At 33.4% G+C, this 26,856-nt stretch overlaps 2 protein-coding genes across 2 annotated transcripts in view; one reads left to right on the top strand and one right to left on the bottom strand.

Annotated features, from left to right (window-relative positions):
* The first annotated feature begins 10,288 nt into the window (after positions 1–10,288).
* LOC143067605 (uncharacterized) lies at positions 10,289–18,248 on the top strand. The gene is made up of 3 exons (XM_076240971.1): positions 10,289–10,414; positions 13,076–13,126; positions 15,117–18,248. Exons 1-3 carry the CDS (start codon positions 10,393–10,395, stop codon positions 17,933–17,935), a joined length of 2,892 nt encoding a protein of 963 aa, XP_076097086.1. The 5' UTR covers positions 10,289–10,392; the 3' UTR covers positions 17,936–18,248.
* Positions 18,249–22,159: 3,911 nt separating this feature from the next.
* LOC143067604 (uncharacterized) overlaps positions 22,160–26,856 on the bottom strand; it is a 126,812-nt gene continuing 122,115 nt past the window's right edge. The window contains exon 5 of the mRNA XM_076240970.1: positions 22,160–25,463. Within this exon, the coding sequence (XP_076097085.1) occupies positions 24,523–25,463 (941 nt within the window). The 3' untranslated portion in view covers positions 22,160–24,522. The remainder of the gene's footprint in view (positions 25,464–26,856) is intronic.

The following is a 26,856-nucleotide window of genomic DNA, read 5'->3' as shown; positions in this document are numbered from 1 at the left end:
GCCATGAATAATTATGCAAACAATATTTGTAATGCAGTCGTCTTTTTTTATTTAAATAACGTTATTGCTGATATCATGTTTTATTTTTTTTAAAAACAAAAAATATTATTACCCTGGTAACATCTTGTCATCTACAATGTTTTAAAGCCATACTTGCCACACAAAGCGAACATTTTAAAATAAAATAAGATTATATCTAAATGAAGTAAAACCTATCAATATTAAACATATGCAATGTATTGAAGTATAATGGAATAGCAAGACTGACAAAGTCCCAAAGATATATTACTTCGAATTGATATACTTAAAGAATGTTTGGTAGGTATCACAGAAAATTAAACTTGCAGTTATATTCTTGTTTATTGTATTAACCATGTGTTATTCTAACTAAACTATATGCGTGCACGGAAACTTATTCTAAAAATGATACCATAAAGGGGAGGGCCATACATACGTAGATCATTTTAAGAAAGGACCACTCATGTCGATAAGATAACATGTTAACCGAAAATATATAAGAACCGAATTAGTTGAAGTTTTATATGACAAAATATGACCTTAAAATAGCCAATATAAAAAAGATAGTCAACAAGCATAAATATAAAGGAAAATGTATTAATTAAAAATGTGTTCGAATCAATTAACTGCCGTCTCAATGTTGGAAGATGGAAATATTTTCTCTTTGGCTTCTCGGTTCCATCTTCTATCGAAATAAACGATCATTCACTGGCAATATCTCTTGTTCTTGTCATTCTGTAATGTTAGATCCATTGACAGTACGTCTATATCACAAATATATTACATCTCTGTAAGATTACTGCATCCGTTTACTTCAAAACCTGAAAAATTTGAACAACACAACAACAGAATTATATCTTTATTTTTTTTTTGGGGGGGGGGGGGTGAATGGGGAGGTGGGTGGGATTTAAGCTAACTATGCTGGCAGCCTTTGCACTTGGTTGACAACGCATGAATAACGTCACGAAATGACGTATTATGAAAAGTGACTAAATTCGGAATCAATTAGGATGATTCCGGGAAAAACGGAATTCTACTTTTATAAAACCGGTTTATCCTACATGTAATATGATAAACTTAATTAGTTGAAGCGCTTTATGACAAAATATGACCTTAAAATAGCCAACATAAAAAGATAGTCAACAAGCATAGATATCGGCCCTAGGGCTGTAAAATAATGAAAACAACAAGTTAGATCATTTCATACGTCCGATGCGCTTTTCTTCAATAAACTGTTTGATTTTGTCACATGAGCTACTTATACAAAAGGGACGAGAGTGATGTAACATATTAATAAAATTAAATGGAGACCTTACGAAAAGAACTTGCTCTCTTATAGTTGAAAATTAAAGTATGTTTTGATTGAAATCAGACAAATAACAACTAACGGTACCAATTTGAAATCACACGAGACAATTATAATTGTCCTTTCAGCCCTTAAGGCCAGAATATTATAAATTATCCCCGGGCTTAGAGTTATCAGTAAATTCTCTATAAAAGTATTTTGGTATTTAGTTAAAAGCAAAACATAATGTTAAATGGTGGACAAAGACAAATTCACAATTTGCATTTTGAAAATCGACTAACTAAAAACATTTTGCAAAGCTTACGTAATCACAAGTCCTAATTCTGCAGCAGTAACAAAAGCATATGTCTGTAGCCTTTGAATTCGGGGTTCCCTAACTAGAAGAAAAGCAACAATTTCATAGTTTAAGAAGAAGAAATCATTTAAAAGGCACACCATTTTACCGGCTATGAGTACAGCAGATGAATTTAGTACCACAGTAAGCATCTGCTGCACACGATTAAAAAATCCATCGCATTGTAATTGCAATCGGCAAATGTTGACAATAATCTGCAGTTCAAGATTGTTAAAACAATTATTTTAATGGTCATCAGGAACACATATTCTAATATAATGTATCACCCGTACCGATAGATGATATGGATGGTTAAAGGATTTGAAAACTATGACAGATTCAAAAATAATTTGTTTTCTTAAGGATCACAACTTGAAGGTAAGACATAATAGAAAATCACATTTTCATGGTAATTGGAAGATAAACAATCTGGTTGAATATGGTATGGTATATTTTGGAAAATTTGCAATGCGGTACAATAAACTGAAATGAAATAGTTTGAATATTCTACTACGCGATGCTTACATTTTTTATTCCTTATATCTAGGTGATAACGCAACATATTAGACATAAATCAACATTAAAAAATCTTGAGATGAAAATAACCTGCATGACTAACCATGACATTCAGCACTTAAATTTATTTAAAGACGACCATCAAAAATAGTAGGGTAATTATAAAAATGTGTCGGCAATGATTTTGACTGTGAAAATGACTTACTAGTATTACGTAGTAGATTTAAACACGTTATTGTCACATACATCATTTGTTTTAAATATTGCTTAAGTCAAGGTCTATATGACAGTAATATGTAGTTACGTCACCAGTATCCACTGATATGAAATGTGTATTTATAGTTTATACTGCAATAAAAACAAGGGGATAAGCTGAATCATGTGTGACTGTCATTCATTGATTCGTCCATTCTTGCCATCTGCTTATCTAACAGCACTTTTTGGTTGTTTTCAGCGGTATTCCTTTCTGGAATTCCTCAAGATGTGTATTACATAACTTATTCATGTTTTCAACAAATGATCCTTTGCAGACTTTAAGTTGCATTCTGTACTTCAGTCAGAATTACTTGCTGCAAATGGACGTCCATTAGCTTACTCCAACAAACGACGGCTAGGGAAAGTGAAACTTCCACACAAAACCATCCCAAAGATGTCATCCAATCAGTCCCCTGATGGTACAGTTCAACATCAAACTACTGCAAATTAACGATTGCATACCGAGAAAACATTTATACTGATCGCAACGCTGGAAAGTATTATTTTCTTTTCTAATACAGAGCACTTTTGATTATATTTCTTGTTAAAGGAAGACCACTCGATTTTGTATTAAATTTGATAACAAATGCATAGTACGTTTGTTTTCGTGTTCACATATCGATAGATAAAAAGTGTTGCTTCTTCCTTTTTTGCAATTCTATAATATAATATCCAAATTTTTAACCCATAAGATTAATCTATCAATACGAGACAATTAAATGTAACTTCAAATTTTCACATGGTTAAGTGTCAGTGCTTTCAGATGAAGAAATAGAAAATACAACTTATTTCGGTGTCGTGTAAAATTTCAAGATTTTAGAAACCTATAAATTTTCAATTAGTTATTTTTATCTTGAAATTATTTTAAGTACCTTGGAAAATGAGTTACCATTGTTTTTTATGTTTTTTTTTCAAAACACATTACTTTTCAAAGCAGTGTATCAATTAAGCTTAAAATAAATGCAAACTCATATGAATGAAAAGGGTTTATTTTTGTCTACCAATTTCGAGATCGAACACAATGTTGCAAGTGCACGAAACATTGAAATCATCACGAAGCGGACTAATATTTATTTGCCATGGATATGTAAATAATAATTGTAATCAAGTTGTATTTTCTGATTTCAAATGACTTTAGTGCTACTATCATATGTCATTTTTGATATCTTGAATACAACAAAAACAAAATATTATTACCATGGTAACAGATTGTGAACTACAATGTTTGAACGCCAAACTTGCCGAACAAAACGAATAAAGTAACATAAACTTTACTAGATTATATTTCAAATAAAGTATCAAATCTCAAACATGTATGTAATGTATTGAAACAATGTATTAACGATGTTATACCAAGTATTATCTGATAGAAAAACTGACAAACTCCCAAAAATATATTTCACTGCTAATTTACACACTTAAAGGATGTTTGGCGGTGTCACAGATAGTTCAACTTGCAATGATATTTTCAATTTATTGTATTCACCATGAGTAAACTAAATTTGTGTACAAGAAACTTATCTTAAATATGATACCATGTTAGTGGAACATACGTATATCATTTTAAGCAAGAATCACTCACGTCGATAAGAATCTAAAAGATAAAAAATGAAAACAAGCAATTGAATAATTAAATGCGTACGACGAGCTTTTCTGGATTTACCTTCATCAGGAAAGCTCAAAGCCGAATATTTGAAAGCCGAGGGTGTATAGGGAACGAAACAGTTGAAGAGTTGTATGAGAAAAAAATGCCTATAAAGTAACCTAATCCATCTAAAGTCAACCTTGCCTGTGGGAGTTGAAAACTTAGATTCTTAAAATAAGTTCAATAATATGAACGGATAATTTTAGAATACTGTCATAAACCCATATATATATATACTGAGCTGATTGTTCCCTCGGAAACTGATAGTCCATCAGCAGAGATATCGACCCAGTGCTATAAAAAATGAAACAACACGTCAAAAAACTTCATGCGTTTTTCTGTCTTTTATTTTGTAACATGAACTATTGAATAGTGGCAAGAGCGATGTAACATTTAATATTTTAACTGTAAACAGCATAATATTCTTCATTTTTACAAGAACAGTCTGCCTAAGTTGTTTTTCTGTTCTTACTTTTTTTACATTAAAGTACGAGGAGACAATCTTTGACTTTTTGAAATCGTTGCTTGAACGTGTTGTGTCCAGTTATATCCCCTACTTGTTTTAAATGATTTGCATTGATTTACTTGTTGGCCTAAGTCAGTATGAGGGGATTAACCACGGTTGTATAAATCGCAAAGAAGCAACTGCTTCGTGTTGAAAACATCAAAACGTTTGAAAGATCTATTGGCTTAATACTTCTACTGAGTATTTGGTTCAATAAGAGGTTTCATCTTTTAATTAATCTCATCATGTTTACTTTAATTGAACATATTTATAGATTTCAATCTCGGTTATGACAGTTTTAATGTAAAGTTCAAGCTTGTCGATAAAATAAAGAAAAAACACTAGAAATTTGATATGAAAATTTTAGAGAGTGAAGAATATTTATAGTCGAGGTTAATTTGAATTGTTATTTTTTTTGTGATGATCACGATGGTGCATTGTTTTGATCATTCAGACGCTTTGTATAAATGAAACATGCTCAGCAATATTATCTCTGCATCATTGGTCTGTAAAAGAATGTATTTCACCAATAATTAACATACATGTATGTTGATAGGTGATATCCACTGGGAAAAGTGACGAAATTCACCTTAGATTTAATCTGTCATTTCTCTATTTTTAATTTCACTTTTGCGCTATGTAGCAATAAATGCAGCACACCAGAAACTACTAATAGTGCTAGTGTAAGACCTTTTACCAAATCAAGACCAAAACAAGACCAAGTACTGTACTAAAGAAGACCATAGTACTAGTAATAGTTGTAACAAGCGTTCAACTTTAGTAACTCCGAATACTCATAGAGCGGAACTTTCTGTCTTGATTCCTTATGCTAGTTATATATTGTTCCGTGGAGATCTATTACGTCAATCTATTTTAATTGAATTTCAAATATGTAAAAAGAGATATGTGGTATGCTTGCTAATGAGACAACTCCCAACCGAAGTTCAAATAAGGTGAATGTATACAATTATAGGCAAATATACGGCCTTCGACAATTAGAAATACCAAAACCGTATTAAGTCGTCTAAAGAAAAATAAAACAATTCAATTGAGACAAATAGCGACCTAATTTAAATTTTTTTACGAAAAACAAATATAACAGACATGACATGCCCTTATGTTGTGCTGTTACAACACTGTTCCATGTTTGGAAAGGGTTAAGCGTTCACAAACTGTTTTACCCCGACTCAGTCTGTATGTGCCTGACTGAAGTCAGGAACCTGTATGTTATGTTGTGTGTGCCTGGCTGAAGTCAGGAACCTGTATGTTATGTTGTCGTTGGTTCTGTATGTGCCTTGCTGAAGCCAGGAACCTTTATGTTTTGTTGTCGTTGGTTCTGTATGTGCCCGGCTGAAGTCAGGAACCTGTATGTTATGTTGTCGTTGGTTCTGTATCTGCCTGGCTGAAGTCAGGAACCTGTATGTAATGTTGTTGTTGGGTCTGTATGTGCCTTGCTGAAGTCAGGAACCTGTATGTTATGTTGTCGTTGGTTCTGTATGTGCCTTGCTGAAGTCAGGAGCCTGTATGTTATGTTGTCGTTGGTTCTGTATGTGCCCGGCTGAAGTCAGGAACCTGTATGTTATGTTGTCGTTGGTTCTGTATCTGCCTGGCTGAAGTCAGGAACCTGTATGTAATGTTGGTGTTGGGTCTGTATGTGCCTTGCTGAAGTCAGGAACCTGTATGTTATGTTGTCGTTGGTTCTGTATGTGCCTGGCTGAAGTCAGGAGCCTGTATGTTATGTTGTCGTTGGTTCTGTATGTGCCCGGCTGAAGTCAGGAACCTGTATGTTATGTTGTCGTTGGTTCTGTATGTGCCCGGCTGAAGTCAGGAACCTGTATGTAATGTTGGTGTTGGGTCTGTATGTGCCTTGCTGAAGTCAGGAACCTGTATGTTATGTTGTCGTTGGTTCTGTATGTACCTGGCTGAAGTCAGGAACCTGTATGTTATGTTGTCGTTGGTTCTGTATGTGCCCGGCTGAAGTTAGGAACCTGTATGTTATGTTGTCGTTGGTTCTGTATGTGCCCGGCTGAAGTCAGGAACCTGTATGTTATGTTGTCGTTGGTTCTGTATGTGCCCGGCTGAAGTCAGGAACCTGTATGTTATGTTGTCGTTGGTTCTGTATGTGCCTGGCTGAAGTCAGGAACCTGTATGTTATGTTGTCGTTGGTTCTGTATGTACCTGGCTGAAGTCAGGAACCTGTATGTTATGTTGTCGTTGGTTCTGTATGTGCCTGGCTGAAGTCAGGAACCTGTATGTTATGTTGTCGTTGGTTCTGTATGTGCCCGGCTGAAGTCAGGAACCTATATGTTATGTTGTCGTTGGTTCTGTATGTGCCTGGCTGAAGTCAGGAACCTATATGTTATGTTGTCGTTGGTTCTGTATGTGCCTGGCTGAATTCAGGAACCTGTATGTTATGTTGTCGTTGGTTACTTTATTTTATATTAGTTATTAGTTTATTGTTTTTTGTTTAAATGAGGCCGGTGTTTTTTTTCGAATGATTTTTTTTCTTCACATTTTGCAGTATAATTGACTTTTATAGCTGACTATTCGCTTTGCTCATAGTTATAAGCTATAATGAGACCGATAGACGCTGTATTTGGACAGTATTCTGTGTACTTTAAAAGTGGGGATTTAATGCTTACAAAATACAAAAACAACTTTTTTGTTATCCATAATCTTATAATGACTGTGGTTTAAACGTGTTGTTCACTATTTTTTTGATTTTCCGAAAGACAAACAGTATGAAAATACTGTACACGTGTCCAGCAACTGCTCGTCTCCGGTACAACTTACTTTTTCATATTTCAAATATCTTAACGTTTTTATATTTAAAATCCAGATTTATGCAAATCTAAGTATTTACATTAAGTCATTGGTCCCAGATGACTAATATTTAGCATGAAATGTGTCAACGATACAACAACCCGACTAAGAGCAGAAAATACCCAAGACCACCGATTGAAAGTGTCCTAACTGTCAATCATACAACATATTCTTATAAGTATTTCAACAATTTGACACAGATCAATCAGTAGATATATATAGGAAGATGTGGCATGAGTGCGAATGAGACAACTCTCCATCCAAGTTACAATTTATGAAAGTAAACCATTATAATATCAGGATCATTTAGCGTATTTGTATTACAGCAGAATGGAGGTTGGACGATCAGACTTTGTATTACAGCAGAATGGAGGTTGGACGATCAGACTTTGTATTACAGCAGAATGGAGGTTGGACGATCAGACTTTGTATTACAGCAAAATGGAGGTTGGACGATCAGACTTTGTATTACAGCAGAATGGAGGTTGGACGATCAGACTTTGTATTACAGCAGAATGGAGGTTGGACGATCAGACTTTGTATTACAGCAGAATGGAGGGTGGACGATCAGACTTTGTATTTCAGCAAAATGGAGGGTGAACGATCAGACTTTGTATTACAGCAGAATGAAGGTTGGACGATCAGACTTTGTATTACAGCAGAATGGAGGGTGGACGATCAGACTTTGTATTACAGCAGAATGGAGGGTGGACGATCAGACTTTGTATTACAGCAGAATGGAGGGTGGACGATCAGACTTTGTATTACAGCAGAATGGAGGTTGGACGATCAGACTTTGTTTTACAGCAGAATGGAGGTTGGACGATCAGACTTTGTATTACAGCAGAATGGAGGTTGGACGATCAGACTTTATATTACAGCAGAATGGAGGTTGGACGATCAGACTTTGTATTACAATAGAATGGAGGTTGGACGATCAGACTTTCTATTACAGCAGAATGGAGGGTGGACGATCAGACTTTGTATTACAGCAGAATGGAGGGTGGACGATCAGACTTTGTATTACAGCAGAATGGAGGGTGGACGATCAGACTTTGTATTACAGCAGAATGGAGGTTGGACGATCAGACTTTGTATTACAGCAGAATGGAGGTTGGACGATCAGACTTTGTATTACAGCAGAATGGAGGGTGGACGATCAGACTTTGTATTACAGTAGAATGGAGGTTGGACGATCAGACTTTGTATTACAGCAGAATGGAGGTTGGACGATCAGACTTTGTATTACAGCAGAATGGAGGTTGGACGATCAGACTTTGTATTACAGCAGAATGGAGGGTGGACGATCAGACTTTGTATTACAGCAGAATGGAGGTTGGACGATCAGACTTTGTATTACAGCAGAATGGAGGTTGGACGATCAGACTTTGTATTACAGCAGAATGGAGGTTGGACGATCAGACTTTGTATTACAGCAGAATGGAGGTTGGACGATCAGACTTTGTATTACAGCAGAATGGAGGTTGGACGATCAGACTTTGTATTACAGCAGAATGGAGGTTGGACGATCAAACTTTGTATTACAGCAGAATGGAGGTTGGACGATCAGACTTTGTATTACAGCAGAATGGAGGTTGGACGATCAGACTTTGTATTACAGCAGAATGGAGGTTGGACGATCAGACTTTGTATTACAGCAGAATGGAGGGTGGACGATCAGACTTTGTATTACAGCAGAATGGAGGTTGGACGATCAGACTTTGTATTACAGCAGAATGGAGGTTGGACGATCAGACTTTGTATTTTGCCGGACAGGCATTATCATTCTCAACATACATCGCCTAGTTTTACCACATGAACAAGAACAGAATTTTGATAAAAGGGTATGTTTGGTATGCATATACGAAACAGCAACCAACCAAAACTAAAATTCACAAAACATCTTTGGCTAACTATGATTTTCAACAATAACATTGGTTTGTTATAACTGTCAAGTTCTAAACGCACCGATGCTCAACAAGATATGAATAAGATTTGATAGACATGCAGTGCATGTACCATATATCTGCCGTCAACACTTTACAATTGTTTTTTAATTATATCAATGTTTTTGTATTTTTTTTTTTTAAATTGAATAAGATTCCATGATATTCATTTATGGACACATATTATTTAACCTTTAAAGTTAGTAACACATAATGAAAATATTCCGCTGGAAGATTTCTAAAAGAATAGTTCCAAACTGAACAAAAGGAAAAGAGAATTTACTACCACAGCACTTATAAACGTCTTTTTGCTACATTGCAGTCTAAGCAATTCAATTTCTCAGTAAAGAGCTCACCACAAAGAAGAGTTGCATCGCAATCACTGCATTCTCTTCGAACAAAAATAACAAAATCAGTTATTTACGATCATTAATTGTATCAAAAACCAAGAATCAATACATTCCTGCAAGTGTTCAAATGGTATAGTTTCTAGAAAAAAAAATATCCACTTCTTACATCCTCATAGGATTGAAAAGAAAGGGGAATCCGTGCTTCACTACGTGAAAGATTTGTAAATGTTGTGAAGACGAGGATAATCACAAAGATAGGTTATGAAATGACCAATCAAATGTCTACATAGTATGTTACTTTCAACACATTTTTTGGTATTTTTTTTGTGTTTAATAATAGAGTTACAAGTAATAAATAAAACAATAACTTAAATGTATGTGTCATGTTCTACATTTTCCATGAAGAAAACCCACCGTCACGACAATGTGTACAAGTCTAAGTAGGCCTGTCAATTTGTAACTGTATGTCAATTCATTCCGCCATAATAAATTAGCATTAAATCAATTAGTATATTATGTTAGTGATTGAATTGTATAATTCGTACTTCCTTGATTTATCTTTATATATTAATTACGAATAATTTAAACAACAGTAGAAGAAATAAGCAGAACTTTTTATATCACTAGTGATTAAATATAGACTGGATTTAATTTACATGTTGTTAACATTTTAATCTAAAAGGATCTGGAGAAAATGAAAATTACCAAATTAAACGGTGAGTCTTTTTTGTTTCTTAACATAAGTATTTTTTTTCACATTTTTGTTTGGTGGAGTTGTTTTTATTGTGATTTTTTTGTTGTTGGTTGAAATGTCAGATATAAGTTATTTCAGTTTATTTCAAAGTTCTCAAATTTCTAACTATCTTATAATAATTTTTATACTGTATTCCATTTTCTATTTATCTGCAACAAAAAGAACCGATAAAAACACAAACACAATTGTATTTTGATACAGTAAAGATGTCTAGAGCGTAAAATAGAAATTGAATACGAACACAGTTTTATTAAGACATCATTGACAAATGAAAAAAGTAACTCTTAAGATATAACTTTGATCAAAACAGAATGCAACAACACAAACATTTGTCCACATACATAAAAATGTATAGTATTCAGAAAGCTAACCTACAGATTGAGCAAAATCTGCACTGAAAATAAACACCGATTTGACCTCTTGTCAAATAGTAAGCGAAAGGTATAACAAATAATAACGAGAGGTCAGTAAAATGAGCATTAACAATTACCAGACAACAGAGACGACCAAATATAATATATGAATAAGATATACGAGCAGCAGATAATTAATCACCGATAGATTCATAGTAATTCAAAACCTCTAACTTACACAGTTCAAGATTTGAAACAAATAAACAACTATAAAATATGTTTTGTACCTACTCAATTCCATCTCAATCTTACTGGTTATTATCTGAAACATTTTTCGAGGATTGGAGTAAATTCTGATCACATGAAATTTCGTTTTTTTTGTTTGTTTTATAAGCAACAAATTTTATATGCCCGTTTTATAAAGATACATGTCACTGATAATTTAAAGTAGGTTTTCTTGTTTTACTAAAGATTGCTGAATAGACTTATCAAATTACCGACTTTGATTTGATTTGTAAATGGCCAAAATTTATGATCCCTACACATTAAAAGGATTTTGCAGTAGTATAGTGTAGTATCTAAGATATGACCCCCTCCCCCCCCCCCAAAAAAAAAAAAATTAAACTGACACTGATAGTGCGTATTTTTTTTTATTGTAAATAGGATATTTCGAATTGTTGATATTGAATTGAATTGAAAATTTATAGCTTAGCTTTTCACACATCAAAACATGCTTCTTCGTTCGTAATGGTTGCTTTGACGAACCGTAACTTTGTCAAATATTCTTAAATTTGCGAGTCGGTAACAATGAAATAATTTTTTTCGCATTAGTAATACAAATTAAAATAAAACGAATATATTTGATTGATTTGTTTACCATATTGACATTTATGTAAATTAAGGTGTATGCAAATTAGATTTTGTGACACGAAATATGTCATCATAATACAATATGCATTCTGTTAAGATTTATCAAAATCAAACTTCTATTTATTCAGAAAAATCTTTACCGACAGTTATTAATATTTTTATGACGAAAGTATGTCAAAAAATAAACAGGGAATTTAGCTCTATTTCGTCTTTACGTGTCTAACCGAGAAAGTAAAAAATCAGAGGGCAAAGGACTAAAAACACATACTATAGCATTTGGGACAATGGTACAGACACATTCTTAATGTTATTGATGCTTTTGCAAATGAGACAATGAGACAACTCTTCATCCAAGTCACAATTTGTAAAAGAAAAATCTTCGAATGTCAAAGTACAGTCTTCAACATGGATCCTTGGCTCACCCCGAACTGCAAGCTATAAAGGGCCTCAATAATAACTAGTATAACATCATTCCAACGGGAAAACCAACGGTCTTGTCTATATAAAAAACGAGAAACGAGAAACATTTATGAACCACATCAACAAACGACCAATACTGTACATCAGGTTCCTGCCTTATGACAGGTGCAAACAAATGCAGTTTAAATAGGTACCAACCTTTACCCTTTCCTGAAACACAGTGGCGGATCCAGCCATTTTAAAAAAGGGGGGTCCCAACCCAGAGTAAAGGGGGAGGGGGTTCCAACTATATGCTCCCATTCAAATGCATTGATCGGCCAAAAAAGGGGCGGTTCCAACCCCCGGAACCCCCCCCCCCCCCCTGGATCCGTCACTGAAACATGTCATCTTTGCTAGCCAAGGGTTACGATTCAGTCCCCATCTGCTGAAGAACATGGTCACCGCCATTACTTAATAATAATTAGTAAGTAAGTAAATTTTATTTAGAGTCGGGCATGCTATGTACAATTCAACAAGGTAAACATGAGCTCCGTAGAGCTCTTATCCGACTTGATATCTAAAACAAATAACAAATTATAAGCACATTTGACAAACTACACATACAAATAAAACACATGCATAATATAATAGCTAAGCAAACGTGCATAAATCAAAGCATGCAAGCTAAACAGAAAGGAAAAGCAAATTTTGCTTTAACTGGCACACAGACAAAAGCTTAGCAAATAAATAAAATAAAAGCAAACAATAAACAGAACACGGGGCCAGAAGATTCCAGCTCTGAAACAGCAAAGTTATTGTCTACATGAGCTACAGAAGCAGTTTTCTGAAGAACACCATGTAGAAATAGTGTTTGAACTATTCCAAAGTTGAGATGCTACGTGCATAAAATGTGTTTTAAATATGTGTTATAGTCCCTATGTTGGTTTGTATGTTTCTATCTGATTTTCTAAATCAATTTTCACATTTCTTTTTTATTTCAGATATTCTAATACAAAGGGCGATTCTTGTCATAATATTGACATTCTTAAAAGGTAAGAAATATTTGTGTATATCTATGCTGAGATAGTTGTATTAAAGGCAGTTCCGTAACAGTGTGGACATCCGCAATACCTATGTTGGTAATCATACTGAATTATTTACCTTTAACTTGTCTTTTTTTTTTGTGATGTTACACTTACTCAGTCTGTCAGAGGCCTTCCAGTTGAAATTTAAATAGAATTAAAGAGTAAAGGACATGCATGTGCACGAGAAGAAAAAAATGTTTAAGGATTCAACATTAAAATCAACACATAAGGTTAAGTCCTCTGCTAGGTATTCGTTTTATTTGATTTAGGCATTTAGGACCTTTGGCGACACCAAAGTTTAAATGTCAATTACAAGTACGATGTGATAAGTGGGCGTTACAGACGAACGTTCACCTAACCTGACCCAGTCAATTGACAACATGAGCACGCAAAGAATTCCAATTTATTTATTTTTTATTTTTTTTTTTTTTTTTTTTTTGGTTTCACATTCTGGTTAAAGTTAGTGGTTATTCTACTGGTACATGAGCTGTACAGGTTTTTAAATATATGTTTAAGGAACCATGGATATAGGAACCTTCTTGCTATAAAGGGATCCACTGTAATATGGAATATTCTTAAATATATGACCTTCTTTCTTTAAAGTAATTCATTGCAATAACGAACATACTAAAAGATACGGTCTTCGTACCGTTAAGGAATCCATTGATACATGAGATAAAACGCACAATTTGACCTTACCATAAAGGAATCAGTTGCAAAATGAAATATACAGAAAGTAATGACTTACTTATTCATTGTGAAAATCCTTCTGCTTTTTGGAAAATATAAACAAAATGTATCCACCAAAGACCTAATGACGTAGATATAAGATACTTCAATAACATGTACGCACTTCCACAATGAACAAAAACCTATACCCCATAGCAAGCTGTACAATTCAAAAGGAGAAAATATAGTTTCTCATTTCTGTAAAACAACAACAAAAACAAATATGATATAAACAGTAACAAACGACAACCCCTAAATACAGGTTTCTGACTTAGGACTGAAAAATACAGCGGGTGAAGGGGTTACACAACGTTACGATTCGACATTTATCCCAGTTACAGAAGTTCATTCAATTAGCAACTTTTTATTCCTTTTGGCATTCAGTTGTATCGAACTTAAAGGTCATTAAGATTTAATCGGAGAGAAACGCCGATATTAGTGCAATCAATAAGACCAGGTCTGAGGTCTTTTTCAAACCACTGACATTATAATTGAATTGTCTATATAGGGAGATTTTAAAAATGTGCACTATAAAGCGTTAGTGTGTCAACGATTAACACAATCTTCACATGATTGGGCATACAGTGATGTCGACTAGGTACGTTTTCTGTGATTGGGCACATTAGCGGAGAATGATATATTCATGAAAGTTACATAGATATAAGAAGGTGTGGTATGAGTGCCAATGAGACAACTCTCCATTCAAGTCACAATTTGTAATAGTAAATCATTATAGGTCAAAGTACAGTGTTCAACAATATATACGTAATCCTGTTTCATCAGAAGGTGGACTTAACATTTACTTAATTATATGTATTCTGATCTAATTCACTACATTCTGGAGTAAGTTCTTTCTTAGGGATAAAATAGTATTAACAATAAGAATGTCATAGTTATTGATTTCACTGGTTATAATAGTTGTTTAATGGTATATTTACTCGACTTTTTCCTTTCTTATATTACAATGCAAATTATTCAGCACAGTTGAACTTTATAGTATGTTCTGCATACACTTGACTTAAGTACAAAAAAAACATGCTAAATAACAAAAATATCGAACGCCTATAAAAATCAAAAACAGAAAGTCCGTAATCAAACGGCAAAATAAAAAGCTCAAACTATTCAATGGAACTCTTCCAGTTCGATTTTTTTATACAATACTTGTGCTTAAATTTGAATTATTGTGTTTTGAATCCATAATTCAGTGGATGTTTGCTTTCTATTTCAGTTGAAATAATTTCAGCACAAAGAGAACAATTTAGAGTGTTTAGAATAGAATCGAATCCACAACTACAAAGGCCTGAGCCGTTTTACTTTAGGCCTTCAGGTCAAGAAAATACACTTCATTTTAATGGTGGTTCCTTCAGAGTTGAAGGTGCTGTACCTCGTGAAATAAACCAAGGACAGACAGACCCAGGTCGATCATTTCAATCAAATCGTGCTCATGAATTCCAAGGATTTGATAGACAAGTATCAATACCTATAGATCCATGGGGACAGATTGTGGCAGATGTTCTCCCTGATCATATGCGCCAAAATGTGAGGTTGGAAAAAATAGCTCAACCAGATAATAGTCCGTCTGCAGTCTTACCTGATCATTTACGATCTACATCTAACAAGGAAAATAAACAAAGTTCGCACATAAAAGAAAATCATAGACAATCTAAAGCCATTTCAGGCCAACACAATGTTGATAATAAAAATATGCCTAGTAAGAACGCACATAACCCTAAGGAGCCAATGAATGAAAATATTGGGATTTTTGATGTGTTGATTGATCCCCAACAATCAAGACTGAATGGTGGTACACAGTCACCTTATGACACTTTCCAACCAACACCGACTCCTGGTGCATTTAATCCTGAAGGATATGTTCCCGTTTTATTTCCATTTTCTGGGGATAGGGAATTCGATCCAAGAGATTTCCTTATGCAGTCGGACCCACTGTTTATAGATGTAGGAATGGGCAATCCACAGCAAAACAACCAACAAAGTCAAACACAGTCCGGGAATAAACAGGGAATTGTGGCAAATAAAAATCAAAAGACACAATCTATCGATTCTCAACTGAACAATCAACAAGATCAATCTAAAAGTACTGCTTTATTAGTGAATGCCATGCTTCAAAATACTAGATTTATGGATGCGATGGAAGAAATACAACATATTTCAAGGTTGTCTAAACCAATTTTGAGACAATCAAATCAAAATCAATTCGCGACAGAAACACCCTCATATAATAATGCAAGACTTCAGGAATCACAGGTAAAAGATTCAAAGTCTCTTTTCCCACAAACACAAACTGAGAAACAGCCAAAAGAAATCAGAAATAAAAAATTGAACAACGCAAAACCAGAGAAGAAAGTTATTCATCTTAATAAAAGTCCAAAACATGTTGCTGAAAGTATAAGGAATCAAGTTATGAATTTCGGAGATCCAAGAGCACAAAAAGTTGTAGAAATACAAATCGAGTCAGAAAGGCCCGAGTTAACAAAAAGTCTTTTGATGAATCTGCTTTCAGACCCTAATGTTCAGTTTTCGAATGGTCAATCTCAGAACAATATTGAGAGCAATGGAAACAAAAATTCAGCTACAACCTCCCTTTTATCTTTACTCTCTGGCCAGCAACAACCTCATCTACAATTTTCAGCAGGAATACCAAGCTCTTATTATACTCAGGAAATAATAACCCCAAAGGTAACTAAACCCATATTTAAACCGCGGTTTAGAGCAGGAGTTCCAATTTCTCATTTTCCGGATAAACAATTTATAAAATCAGTTAAGCAAAATTCACAATTATTTGAAAAAAATGTAAAAGCATTGATTCCTAATTCGCTAAAACCGAAATTCCAATATTCACCAAAGCAGAGTGAACCAACACAGAAAATAGATAAAACGAAAGCAACACGATCAGATATGCGTATAATACCAACAAAGCAGATAGTTAATCAGATCGAAAATCATAAACAAAGAAAACATAAGGATCAAATCGAATTGCCTAATATATTTGTACCAACTATGAATGGCAATAATCAAGAGGTGTATGTCTCTGCTATACCATCATTTTCGATCTATCAAGGAAAACGAAAATTACCTGTACGCAAAATGCAAAATGTTCCACTAAATCATAACTTTGTTGTTAAAGGTAATGAGAGAAAAAATGCATATGTACAGCCTTCTGGTTTAAAGACAATAAGTCCTGTTAAAACTGTAAAAGAACAATTTGATTCTGGTGTACCAAAACGTGTACCTGTACGCAAAATACAAAATGATCCAGTTAATCATCAGTTTATTGTAAAAGGTAATGAGAGACAAAATGCATATGTACAGCCTTCTGGTTTAAAGACAATAAGTCCAGTTAAAACTGTTAAAGAACCATTTGATACTGATGTACCAAACATTTTACCTGTACGCAAAATACAAAATGATCAAATAAATCATAAGTTTGATGTCAAAGGAAATAAGAGAGAAAATGCATATCTACAGCCTTCTGGTTTAAAGACAATTAGTCCAGTTACAACTGTAAAAGAACCATTTGATACTGGTGTATCTAAAATTAACCAAAGAGCTGAATCCGAAGCCTCAGTAAATATGCCACTAAATAAAGCACAACCAGGAGTTCATGTACCTTTATTTAATGAAAATATTGGACAAAACATTAAATCTAAAGTCGAAAAAACAAAAAAGAACAAAATAAGCCAGGAAGCTAGTCCTAAACCGATAACACCAGCTTCTGAAGTTGTTTCCGCCATTCGAAAGGATAAAAGTAGCAACGCTGAAATTTCCAATAAAGAGTTAGTATCCTCAAGCATTATAAGGACGGATGCAAAAAATGACATAAAGTTAAGAGAAAATGTGAAAAATGAAAAGAAGGAGAAAACGAAAGAATTGTCAAACAAAAAGGAGGATTCAAAGAGTAAAAAGAAGTCAAAAAGCAGAAAATCAAAAAAATCTAAAAAAAGTAAAAGTAAAAAGAAGTCAAGGAAAAGTAAGAAGAAATCGAAGAAGAGCAGTGACAAATCAAAACGAAGAACCAATAAAGTGTAAAAAAACACAACAACACAAACAATCCAGAGAAAATACAAAAACCTACAAAGATGTATTTAACATTCACGATCCGGTTCCAGTTATTGCCCTTATGCCATACGAAGTGAATTTACAATAGAACAAGAATATAACATGGCAAGTAACAAGTATCTACGTTTAAAGTCTGCTGTAACATTGCTCAAAGATTAGCGCATCACAATATTTACATAAAGGCAGCCTATGACATTTTGAACAGCGGTATACTACTGTTGCCTTTATTTGTACATGAAGGTATCTTCATCCTCTGATTCTATAAAATGGCTCAGCATCGACAGTCTTTTGTCTTTATATTAACAATAGCCTTTTGAATCTTGGTCAAAAGATTTTATATCGCTAATCTTTTATTTGATATGAATGTAGAAAGATATACAATGCATTTATATGAAAAGGATAGGAATATCAGCAATTATACTGAATTAAACAAACAATTAGTAATGATTAAATAGCTTTTTATTCAAGCTTATTTTTGTGGTACGTTTTTGTCAGGTTTAAATTTCTGAATAAATAATAAGTTCCTTTTGATGAAGGGTATAATATGTTTATGGATCATTCGACCTTGAAATGGTTTTTTGAATGTATTACGGTTTATTTTGTTTCTGGTTTGTTTTTTTTTTCACGAATACCTCAAAACTTTATTTATTCACTCGAGAATGAATGCAACCTATATAATCTTAAACGCTTTTTGGGTTTTTGTATTTTTTCTCACAAATACCTCAAAATCTTATATGAGCTATATCAAGTAGCAAATGCCTCGTTTGTGTATATTTATGTTCATCACCATCCACATTTGAATTATTTTGTATTCTAATAAAAGGAAGGGCAATGTGATTTATGAAAAACCTCTGAAATTTTGTCAGAAAAGCAATTTCTGTTAATATCGTCAAGATGATCCTTTTTCGTTCGTCAATTTTAAAACTTGATGAAACGTAACAAAGGATGTTTGTCGCCATTACGTCTGCTAAGTATATATGTTTATATTTTTTTACTAGAATTTTATTGTTTATATACTTGTAATTTTACTGTACATATACATAGCATGTAAATAAAGTATTCCTTTTATACATACTGTTGTTTCTTATTTTTATTACTATCTTACACAAGTAAACAGATGAGATTCTATGATGGAATGATAATCAATTTTGAATTATCTCTATTCGACAATATGCAGAGTGTTCTCCAATGTTGCTCCGAATGAATAGATTATCTTGCCCAGAATTCCGTTCAACGATCAAATTAATCCTTGAAACCATTCGAACGCATGAAATTCATTACGTATTGTTCTAAAAAAAAAATTTCGAAAATAGAAACGGTATTGAAAACATATTATTTAACTAAGCGCCTATGAAATTTGGTATCAACTAAGAGTATCATTTTGCATGTGCATTAGACGTTATTTTTCTTCTCATAACACTTACTGTCAGCTACATGAGTATAAAAATAATATAAAAAAAAAAAAATGTTTTGTTGCACTTAAGTGTTTCTGTTGTTTCGTTGTTTTCCTCTTATAGTTGATGTGTTTACCTCAGTTTTAGTTTGTAACTCGGATTTGTTTTCTCTCAATCGATTTATGACTTTCGAACAGCGGTATACTACTGTTGCCTTGTTGCCTTTATTTAACTATAAAATCGAAGATGCATTCTTCAATTCTTTTACATTCTAAACTTAAAGACAAGTTGGAAGAGTTGGTCCTATTCAGTTTCATAAAAAAGAAAGGCCAACGTAGATACAAGTATCTTCTCTTTCGGAAGAGATAAATGGTACTTTGTAAAAAAGGGAATAACCTAGATTCAAACAACAATTCTCTGAAACTGACATAAACAAGATGCTTGATTTCTCGATTGATATCATACCGGTATTTGTTACGTTTAAAGAACGTGTTTATCAACAAACAATCGGCATTTCCATGAGAAACAACTATGCTCCTTTTCTAGTCAACATTATTCATTTTTTCATATGGACTGATGTTATACGGGAGATTCTTCGGAAAAATGAAATGAAACATACATTATCCTTTAATTTCACTTTCCGCTGTATAGATGATGTCACCTCGCTAAATAATTCGAAATTTTAGTGACTCTGTTGAACGCATCTATCCAAACAAACATAAAATAAAGAATACAAAAGATACAGTTAAGTCATATCTTGACTTACATCTACACATTGACACTAAGGGTAGGTTGAGAACAAAACTTTACGACAAAAGAGATGAATCACAATTGTAAACTTTCCATTTCTATGTAGCAAATTTCCAACGGCGCCAAGACATACGATATATATTTCCCAGGGTTTGCGTTTCCTATCACATGGAAGCTTTTAAACCAAGAGTTCCAAGTGGTGAAGTTGAATCATCAATAAAAATTAGCCGGACGCCATCACGTTTTGTTTGCAAACTTATGATAGATTAGTATTTGTAGTAGATGTTTTGGAATGTGTGTTGGTTTTTATTTCAGAATAAAGAGAAGGAAAAGCAAGACTAAGAGGAATAACACAAGTTTTTCGAATATCTGTGTCACAGCTGACCACGACTTTGTTCCATTGGTCGTACCAACAAATCCGTTCTATTTAATCATTCACGTCAATGATGAGTTATATGTAGACGAAACGCGCGTATGGCGTATCAAATAATAAGCCTGATACCTTTGATAACTATTTACAATACTCAGTCGATGTGACTGCTGGTGGACGTTTCGTCTACGAGGGTATCACCATCCCAGTTGTCAGCACTTCGGTGTTGACGTAGACATCCATTATATAGTCAATTTTATAAATAACTGTTTTCAAAAGAATGGATTACTGGAAATACTTAGGATTTTCTTAGCCTAGACATATATTACCTTAGCCGCATTTGACACAACTTTTTGGGATTTTTTTTTTATCTTCAATGCTCTTCAATTTTATACTTGTTAGGCTTTCTAACTATTTGAGCGTCACTGATGAGTCTTATGTAGACGAAACGCGCGTCTGGCGTATCAAATTATAATCCTGGTACCTTTGATAACTAATTATGGAAAATAAAATGCAACGTATTGCTGGTTTTTATTTGCAATGAGCAGAAATATGATGCCACTAGAGGAGCAGAAACTATAACCTTTTCAAAGCTCTTGTGCTACTGCTTTTCTTTTTAAAATGGTTTATTATGCGTTTGTTTTTGTTTTCTGTATTGGGTGCTAAATAATGTTGAAATATCTGTTTGTACAAATTACGGTACTAGTATTAACAAAAAGTATATCAAACTTCAAATTTGGACATGTTTTAGAGTTGCATGAAGTAAATAGACTTATAGTTTATTTATGTTGTGTTGTAAAAGACACTGGAGAGTGTTAGATACTAGACATTTACCAAGTTTTTCTATTGTTTTGTGATGTAAAAGACACTGGAGAGTGTAAGATACCAGACATTTACCAAGTTTCTATTGTTTTGTGATGTAAAAGACACTGTAGAGTGTAAGATTCCATACATTTACCAAGTTTCTAGTTAAGAACCTGGAGAGTGTTAGATCCCAGACATTTACCAAGTTTCTAGTTAAGACACTGGAGAGTGTAAGATACCAGACATTTACCAAGTTTCTAGTTCATGGCATGTTATGAATTGAAAAGATTCATCAACAGAGAAACTAATATTGTCCTGAGATTTTGTAGGTGTTTGTGTTTTTTAAATCTTTTTTTTTTTCTAATTTTTGTTTGTTTGTCGTCCAGGCCTCCTTTTTGGTCATGTTGATACATCTTCTATCATCTTTAAACATTTTACGCATATGAAAGTCCGTCGCGTCTGTCTGGAATAAAAATTAGACCTTTGCCTATTACATAGACACCTGTTTATGTTGCGATCGGAATGCCGTATGTTTGTCTCGTTTTGGAAGTTGTACTACTAATGTGAAACTCTGCTTTTATCCACATTATACACAAAGACACTTTTTTCCCTTGTTATAACATATTGTCATCAGATAAAGGAGAAATTTGGACTTAAGAATTTTGCTATGCTCATCATGAGATATTTGTACAGGAGTAAATTCATTGCAGTAATTTACGAATTTACAGTTATTGTATTTAGGAGAAAATCGTAAAACTGCATTAAAAGAATTTTGATAATCTGAAAACAGAATTGTAAATTGACAGTTCACGAAATGGAGTTTAGATAACGACAATACAATTTACATTTAAATGGGGGTACAAAAGAAAACAAATATAATGTTCAACTTTTTAATGTCATATCTCCATAACAAATAAAGTATAAACCTGTAATTATTCCTATAGTAATCTTTATATTCTGACATGATAATATCATAAACCAGACATAGCTTTTTTAACAACTGTAAATACTATACTATAACATATTGTACTACATGATTGTGTTAATTTAAACACTAATTTCTATAAAGATTGAAAATCATATTATTTTCCTACTTTCTAAACAATTTATTTGCACATGTGTACATTTCTTGTATCGAGATGGATTTTTGCCGGCATGAAAAGACTAAAATAACAATCGCCATTATTATAGACCATTTAAAGTAGTATGAGATTTAAAATAATCGAGTGTTGTCCGTCCTCGGCTAATTTGTATTTGACAGATTGTGAAACAGGCACACATTGCAAGGGTTAACAAGGGAAAAGCCATGTAAAACACTAGAAAGAAAACTAAATAATATTTTTTTTTATATCTGCTTTTTGGTCGGAATGGTGTCTCTTTGACACATTCCTTATTGAGAAAAAATGTTAGCATACTCGCTTTATTATTATATCTTAAAACAGATAAATGTATATTAGAATCATTCATAAAAAACGTTACCTCCCTTAAAAAGCTAACAATCAAAAGGTTTCTGTGTATGTATTTGTACACAAATTTTTTTTTAATTCTAAAATCTAGCAAGTAAAGTAATTACTCAAATATCTGGATCAATCTTATGCGGTGGTGTGCGATCCAGGATCGCGGAAAACTCCCATACTACTTTAAACAAGTACATGTTTCCTCTCTTGTTTTGTAGACATTTTTACCCCAAAAGAGGATTTTTTTTTTGTTTGCTGGGAAAATGTCATTTAGACGAGATTAGTTTTAAAAACTTTAAAGTCAGGAAAATTTATTTCTTTCATCTTTCAATGATTTTTTCAACATATTTCTCCTACAAAATAATAGCACCTCTTTACAGTTACATGCGTTTTGTAATGAAATGCGACAGTTCCCCTACTTTAATGAAACCTCCACTGTTTTAACCTTAACAAACTTGAATTACCGTTTGTAAGATGTTGAAAATAAAGAAATGAATGGTTTACATGGGAAAAAAGTATCCAGGAAAATAATCACGAAGTGACATTTGGAACGGCTTTTTCAAACTCTTTGACTTAAATATCAAGAAATGCTTGTTTCACCTAATTAAGGTATTTCTGTTCTTCAAACACTTTAAAAGTAGGCGTTCAGCAGCAAAAAATACTGAGTCCTCTAAAAATGTCTAAGTGTTTGACGAATCAGAGTACAGTAATTCAAGGCTACATCTAGAACAACATATCATTTATCTATCTTATAGAAAATAGAAAAGTATTGATAAAATATGGTGAAGCAAGCAAATCAGCCTTTGAAGAAATTTAACCACCGCTTACCGTCCAAATTTTCAGTGTGATTACTTCCCTTGAATATAAATTACGGATCTTCAGAATGATAACAAAATAAAGACACTACGCACGATGCTTACAATACATTACCATTGCTAGCCAGACCTTGAAATGATTGAATCAGTAAAGTATTTCAAATCTAAATCGAACATTTATTTGTTCTATATATTTAATGGAATTTGATCATAGTTAAAATAATTCAAAATAGTTTCCTGAATCCCCCGTTTAAATAACATATTGATGATTGATTTCCAGGGAAAGGTGATTTATTCTGAAAATTTACGTTTGCTTGGTAGACTAAGTAAGGTTTTGCCTCGCTTTCGATTGTTGCGAGTTGCATAACAAATCTTCATATCTAACGTCTAAAACTAAAATATCGGAAACCCAAAGGTATACAAATATATGAGGAACTGAATTATCAGATTGGGCTTAAAATTATGTAAATTATATTTTATAAGTATCTGGTGTTATGTAGATTAACTTTGTTTTGAGAAAATCGTTTAAAGTACGCACATTCTACAAATGTATGTCTTCTCTCCCCCTCCCTTATGCGTTCTTTCTCATATTTTTCATAGAGCTGCAATAAATCTAAATATGTCTTTATTTTACCGTCAATCTGGTGAATAATAAAATTGAGTTGAATGCGACGTTTTACAGGATTAAACTACTGGAAAATGACATATAAAAATATTTAAATTTGTAAACTTAAAACATCTAAATAACCTAACATATTCAACATATAACTTCTCGTTTAATATATGTACATTCTGTAAAACACAAATCCAGCAGAATCGTCAAAAACTTAAAACATCACAGTCATTATCACTTGACTGATATAAAATGATATTTTATTGAGTTATAAATATAAATCAGATCAAGTTTGTTCATGGAAGTTTTACAAAGATTGTATTTACACAACGTACATTGCGCGTTTGTGTAAACCTAAATGATAGATTCTCTATTGACAGGTTCTAACCTTTCTGGTCGATCATCCTGGCTGGCCGTACTGGCCATGCTTGAGCTAGGACACATGTGCATTTCTAGTTCAGATAACCTATTCTCAACGTCCCATTGCTGTTGATTAAGTTTTGATGTCATCGTTGCGTTTTCTGCTTCAAGTATAGCCAGTCTTTCTCTTAATGTTGTAATTTCTTGTAATAATACATCCTGCGATGTCTCGTATGAGAACGAGGCCGGACTCCCCGATGGAACATTTGAAGGAATACCCGGTGATATCGAAACAACGGAATGCTGTGTTTGATAAAATGGACTCTGATACGTTTGGTTTTGAGGTGATGCTAAATTATTTTGCGATGATGCAAGATTGTCAGATCTTGTCAGTGCAAGACTTTGTGATGACGGCATGTGTAAGGTATTTGAGGCACAATATGGGGACAGAAGATTCATTGGAGACTGTTGAGTTGATTGATATGAATACATTTGAGGAAACGGAAAATGAACTGGTGATACAGGTAATTGAGCGGATATTGTAGACGGAATGTCTGCTGGTTGAACGTCACGAGGTGACATCGGCGGACTTATCGTAAATTTTGCATCTGAAAATGAAGTAGATTTATGTGACGGTGATGGAACGGTAAATGATTTCATACTACACACAGTTTGTGATTTTGAAAGAATTCCTGTGTTTTGTTCTTGAACTGGTGTATTGGGAGGTAACATTTCAGCAGGTTGACACTCGGTTAATTCCAAATTATTGCCATCGAATTCTCCTTCGTGATTTAGAGTTTGTGCTTCTGGAGCCACCTTTTGTATTGGAAGACCAACCGGAAGAGTATGATGCCGCGTCATAAACATAGCTTCCAGAGGCACTTTTCCTTGAGACTCGACCAGTCCTGGTGTACTCTTACTGCGGGACATAGCAGCTGAAATAGAGATACTGATAATAATTAAATAAATAAATAAAAAAATAAATAAGTAGCTTCGTTTCATTTATGAAAGTATATATTTCCCTATATATGTGTCTATACCATTCAATCAGTAATGATTCAATATTTTATTTACGTTACGTCATTGTCATGAAAACTACAATGACAAAAACCTAAGTCTACTTGTCAACAACTGTCAAGGAAACTAAATTTTACAAATAGCTTGTTCTCTATTGTTCTTGTAGTTTTTGTCTCGAAGTGCAAATATCTGATCTAAAAAAACATGTCAGTACATGTTGAAACATTCTACAAAGATTCAAGTGGTTGCAAAATGTAGGAGAAATTTATTACACACCAATTAATATCACATTTTATAAATTTTGTTGAAAAATATTTACGTTCAAAATAAAGGTTCTGTCTTTTGTTAATATTGCTTAAAATGACTTAGTTTTTGGAGTGTTTTTTTTTTATGATAAAAAATAAAGAGCAGGCACATTTATAAAGGGTGCTAGCAATTATTCTTGTGTGATAGCAATGTTATATGTTACGTCATTTTTACAAATGTTGTTCATAGATATTAAATTTGTGTCATCGCGTCCCGACTATGAATTCTTATAACAACGAAATAGCTCTGTAAGAGTTAATGATTTTTAATCTTTTTTTTGGCATAATATTTATTGCATTTTGACATTTGGTCTTGAGCTTTCGTTGCTTTCCAAACATTTGACATTGAGCTTTCTGTGCTTCCCAGACATTTTTTCTCGAGTTTTGTTTGCGTCGTAGACACTAGTCTTAAGCTGTCTTTGCATCCGAAACAGTTGTTCTCTAGCATGGTTTGCTTCCAAGACATTTTGTCTTGAGCTTTGTTTGCGTCGTAGACACGGGTCTTGAGCTGTCTTTGCATCCGAAACAGTTGTTCTCTAGCATAATTTGCTTCCAAGACATTTTTTCTCGAGCTTTGTTTGCTTCAAAAATATTTGGGGTTTTTTATCTTTCTTTGCTTCCCAGATATAAGGTCTCGAGCTTTGCTTACTTCCATAAAAATTAAGTCTCTTTTTTTGTTTGCCTCCAAGACATTTGGTCTCAGCTTTCTCTGCTTTACAGACATTTAGTCTTGAGCTTCGTTTTTTTTTTTCGTAGACATTTTGACACAAACAAAACATATGATAGCTGTTAAGTCAATAACCCAAATAAGAAGTTGATTCGTAATTCTTTTTTAACACAAAGTTGATGAGTTTTTTTTTTTAATGAAAATTCCTTTCTACCTGGCTTTAAGAAAGAAACTTTCGAAGCTTTACAAAGATTAAAGCATACCGCAATAACTGCATCCCGAATATCAACGACCAGTAAATTCCGTTTAAAACATATAAAGTTAATTTTGGCTACCGAA

The sequence above is a fragment of the Mytilus galloprovincialis genome, chromosome 3, assembly GCF_965363235.1.
Source record: "Mytilus galloprovincialis chromosome 3, xbMytGall1.hap1.1, whole genome shotgun sequence".
In the NCBI taxonomy this organism is placed as follows: domain Eukaryota; kingdom Metazoa; phylum Mollusca; class Bivalvia; order Mytilida; family Mytilidae; genus Mytilus; species Mytilus galloprovincialis.
Note: the sequence above shows the minus strand (reverse complement) of the source record. Positions and strands in the feature narration are given on the sequence as shown.

Excerpts from the sequence above, each read along its gene's own strand:
- LOC143067605 (XM_076240971.1), top strand. The coding sequence starts at position 10,393 with ATGAAAATTACCAAATTAAACG. Across the intron at positions 10,415-13,075 it reads GAAAATTACCAAATTAAACG|ATATTCTAATACAAAGGGCG; the intron begins GTGAGTCTTTTT and ends TTTTTATTTCAG. Across the intron at positions 13,127-15,116 it reads AATATTGACATTCTTAAAAG|TTGAAATAATTTCAGCACAA; the intron begins GTAAGAAATATT and ends TTTCTATTTCAG.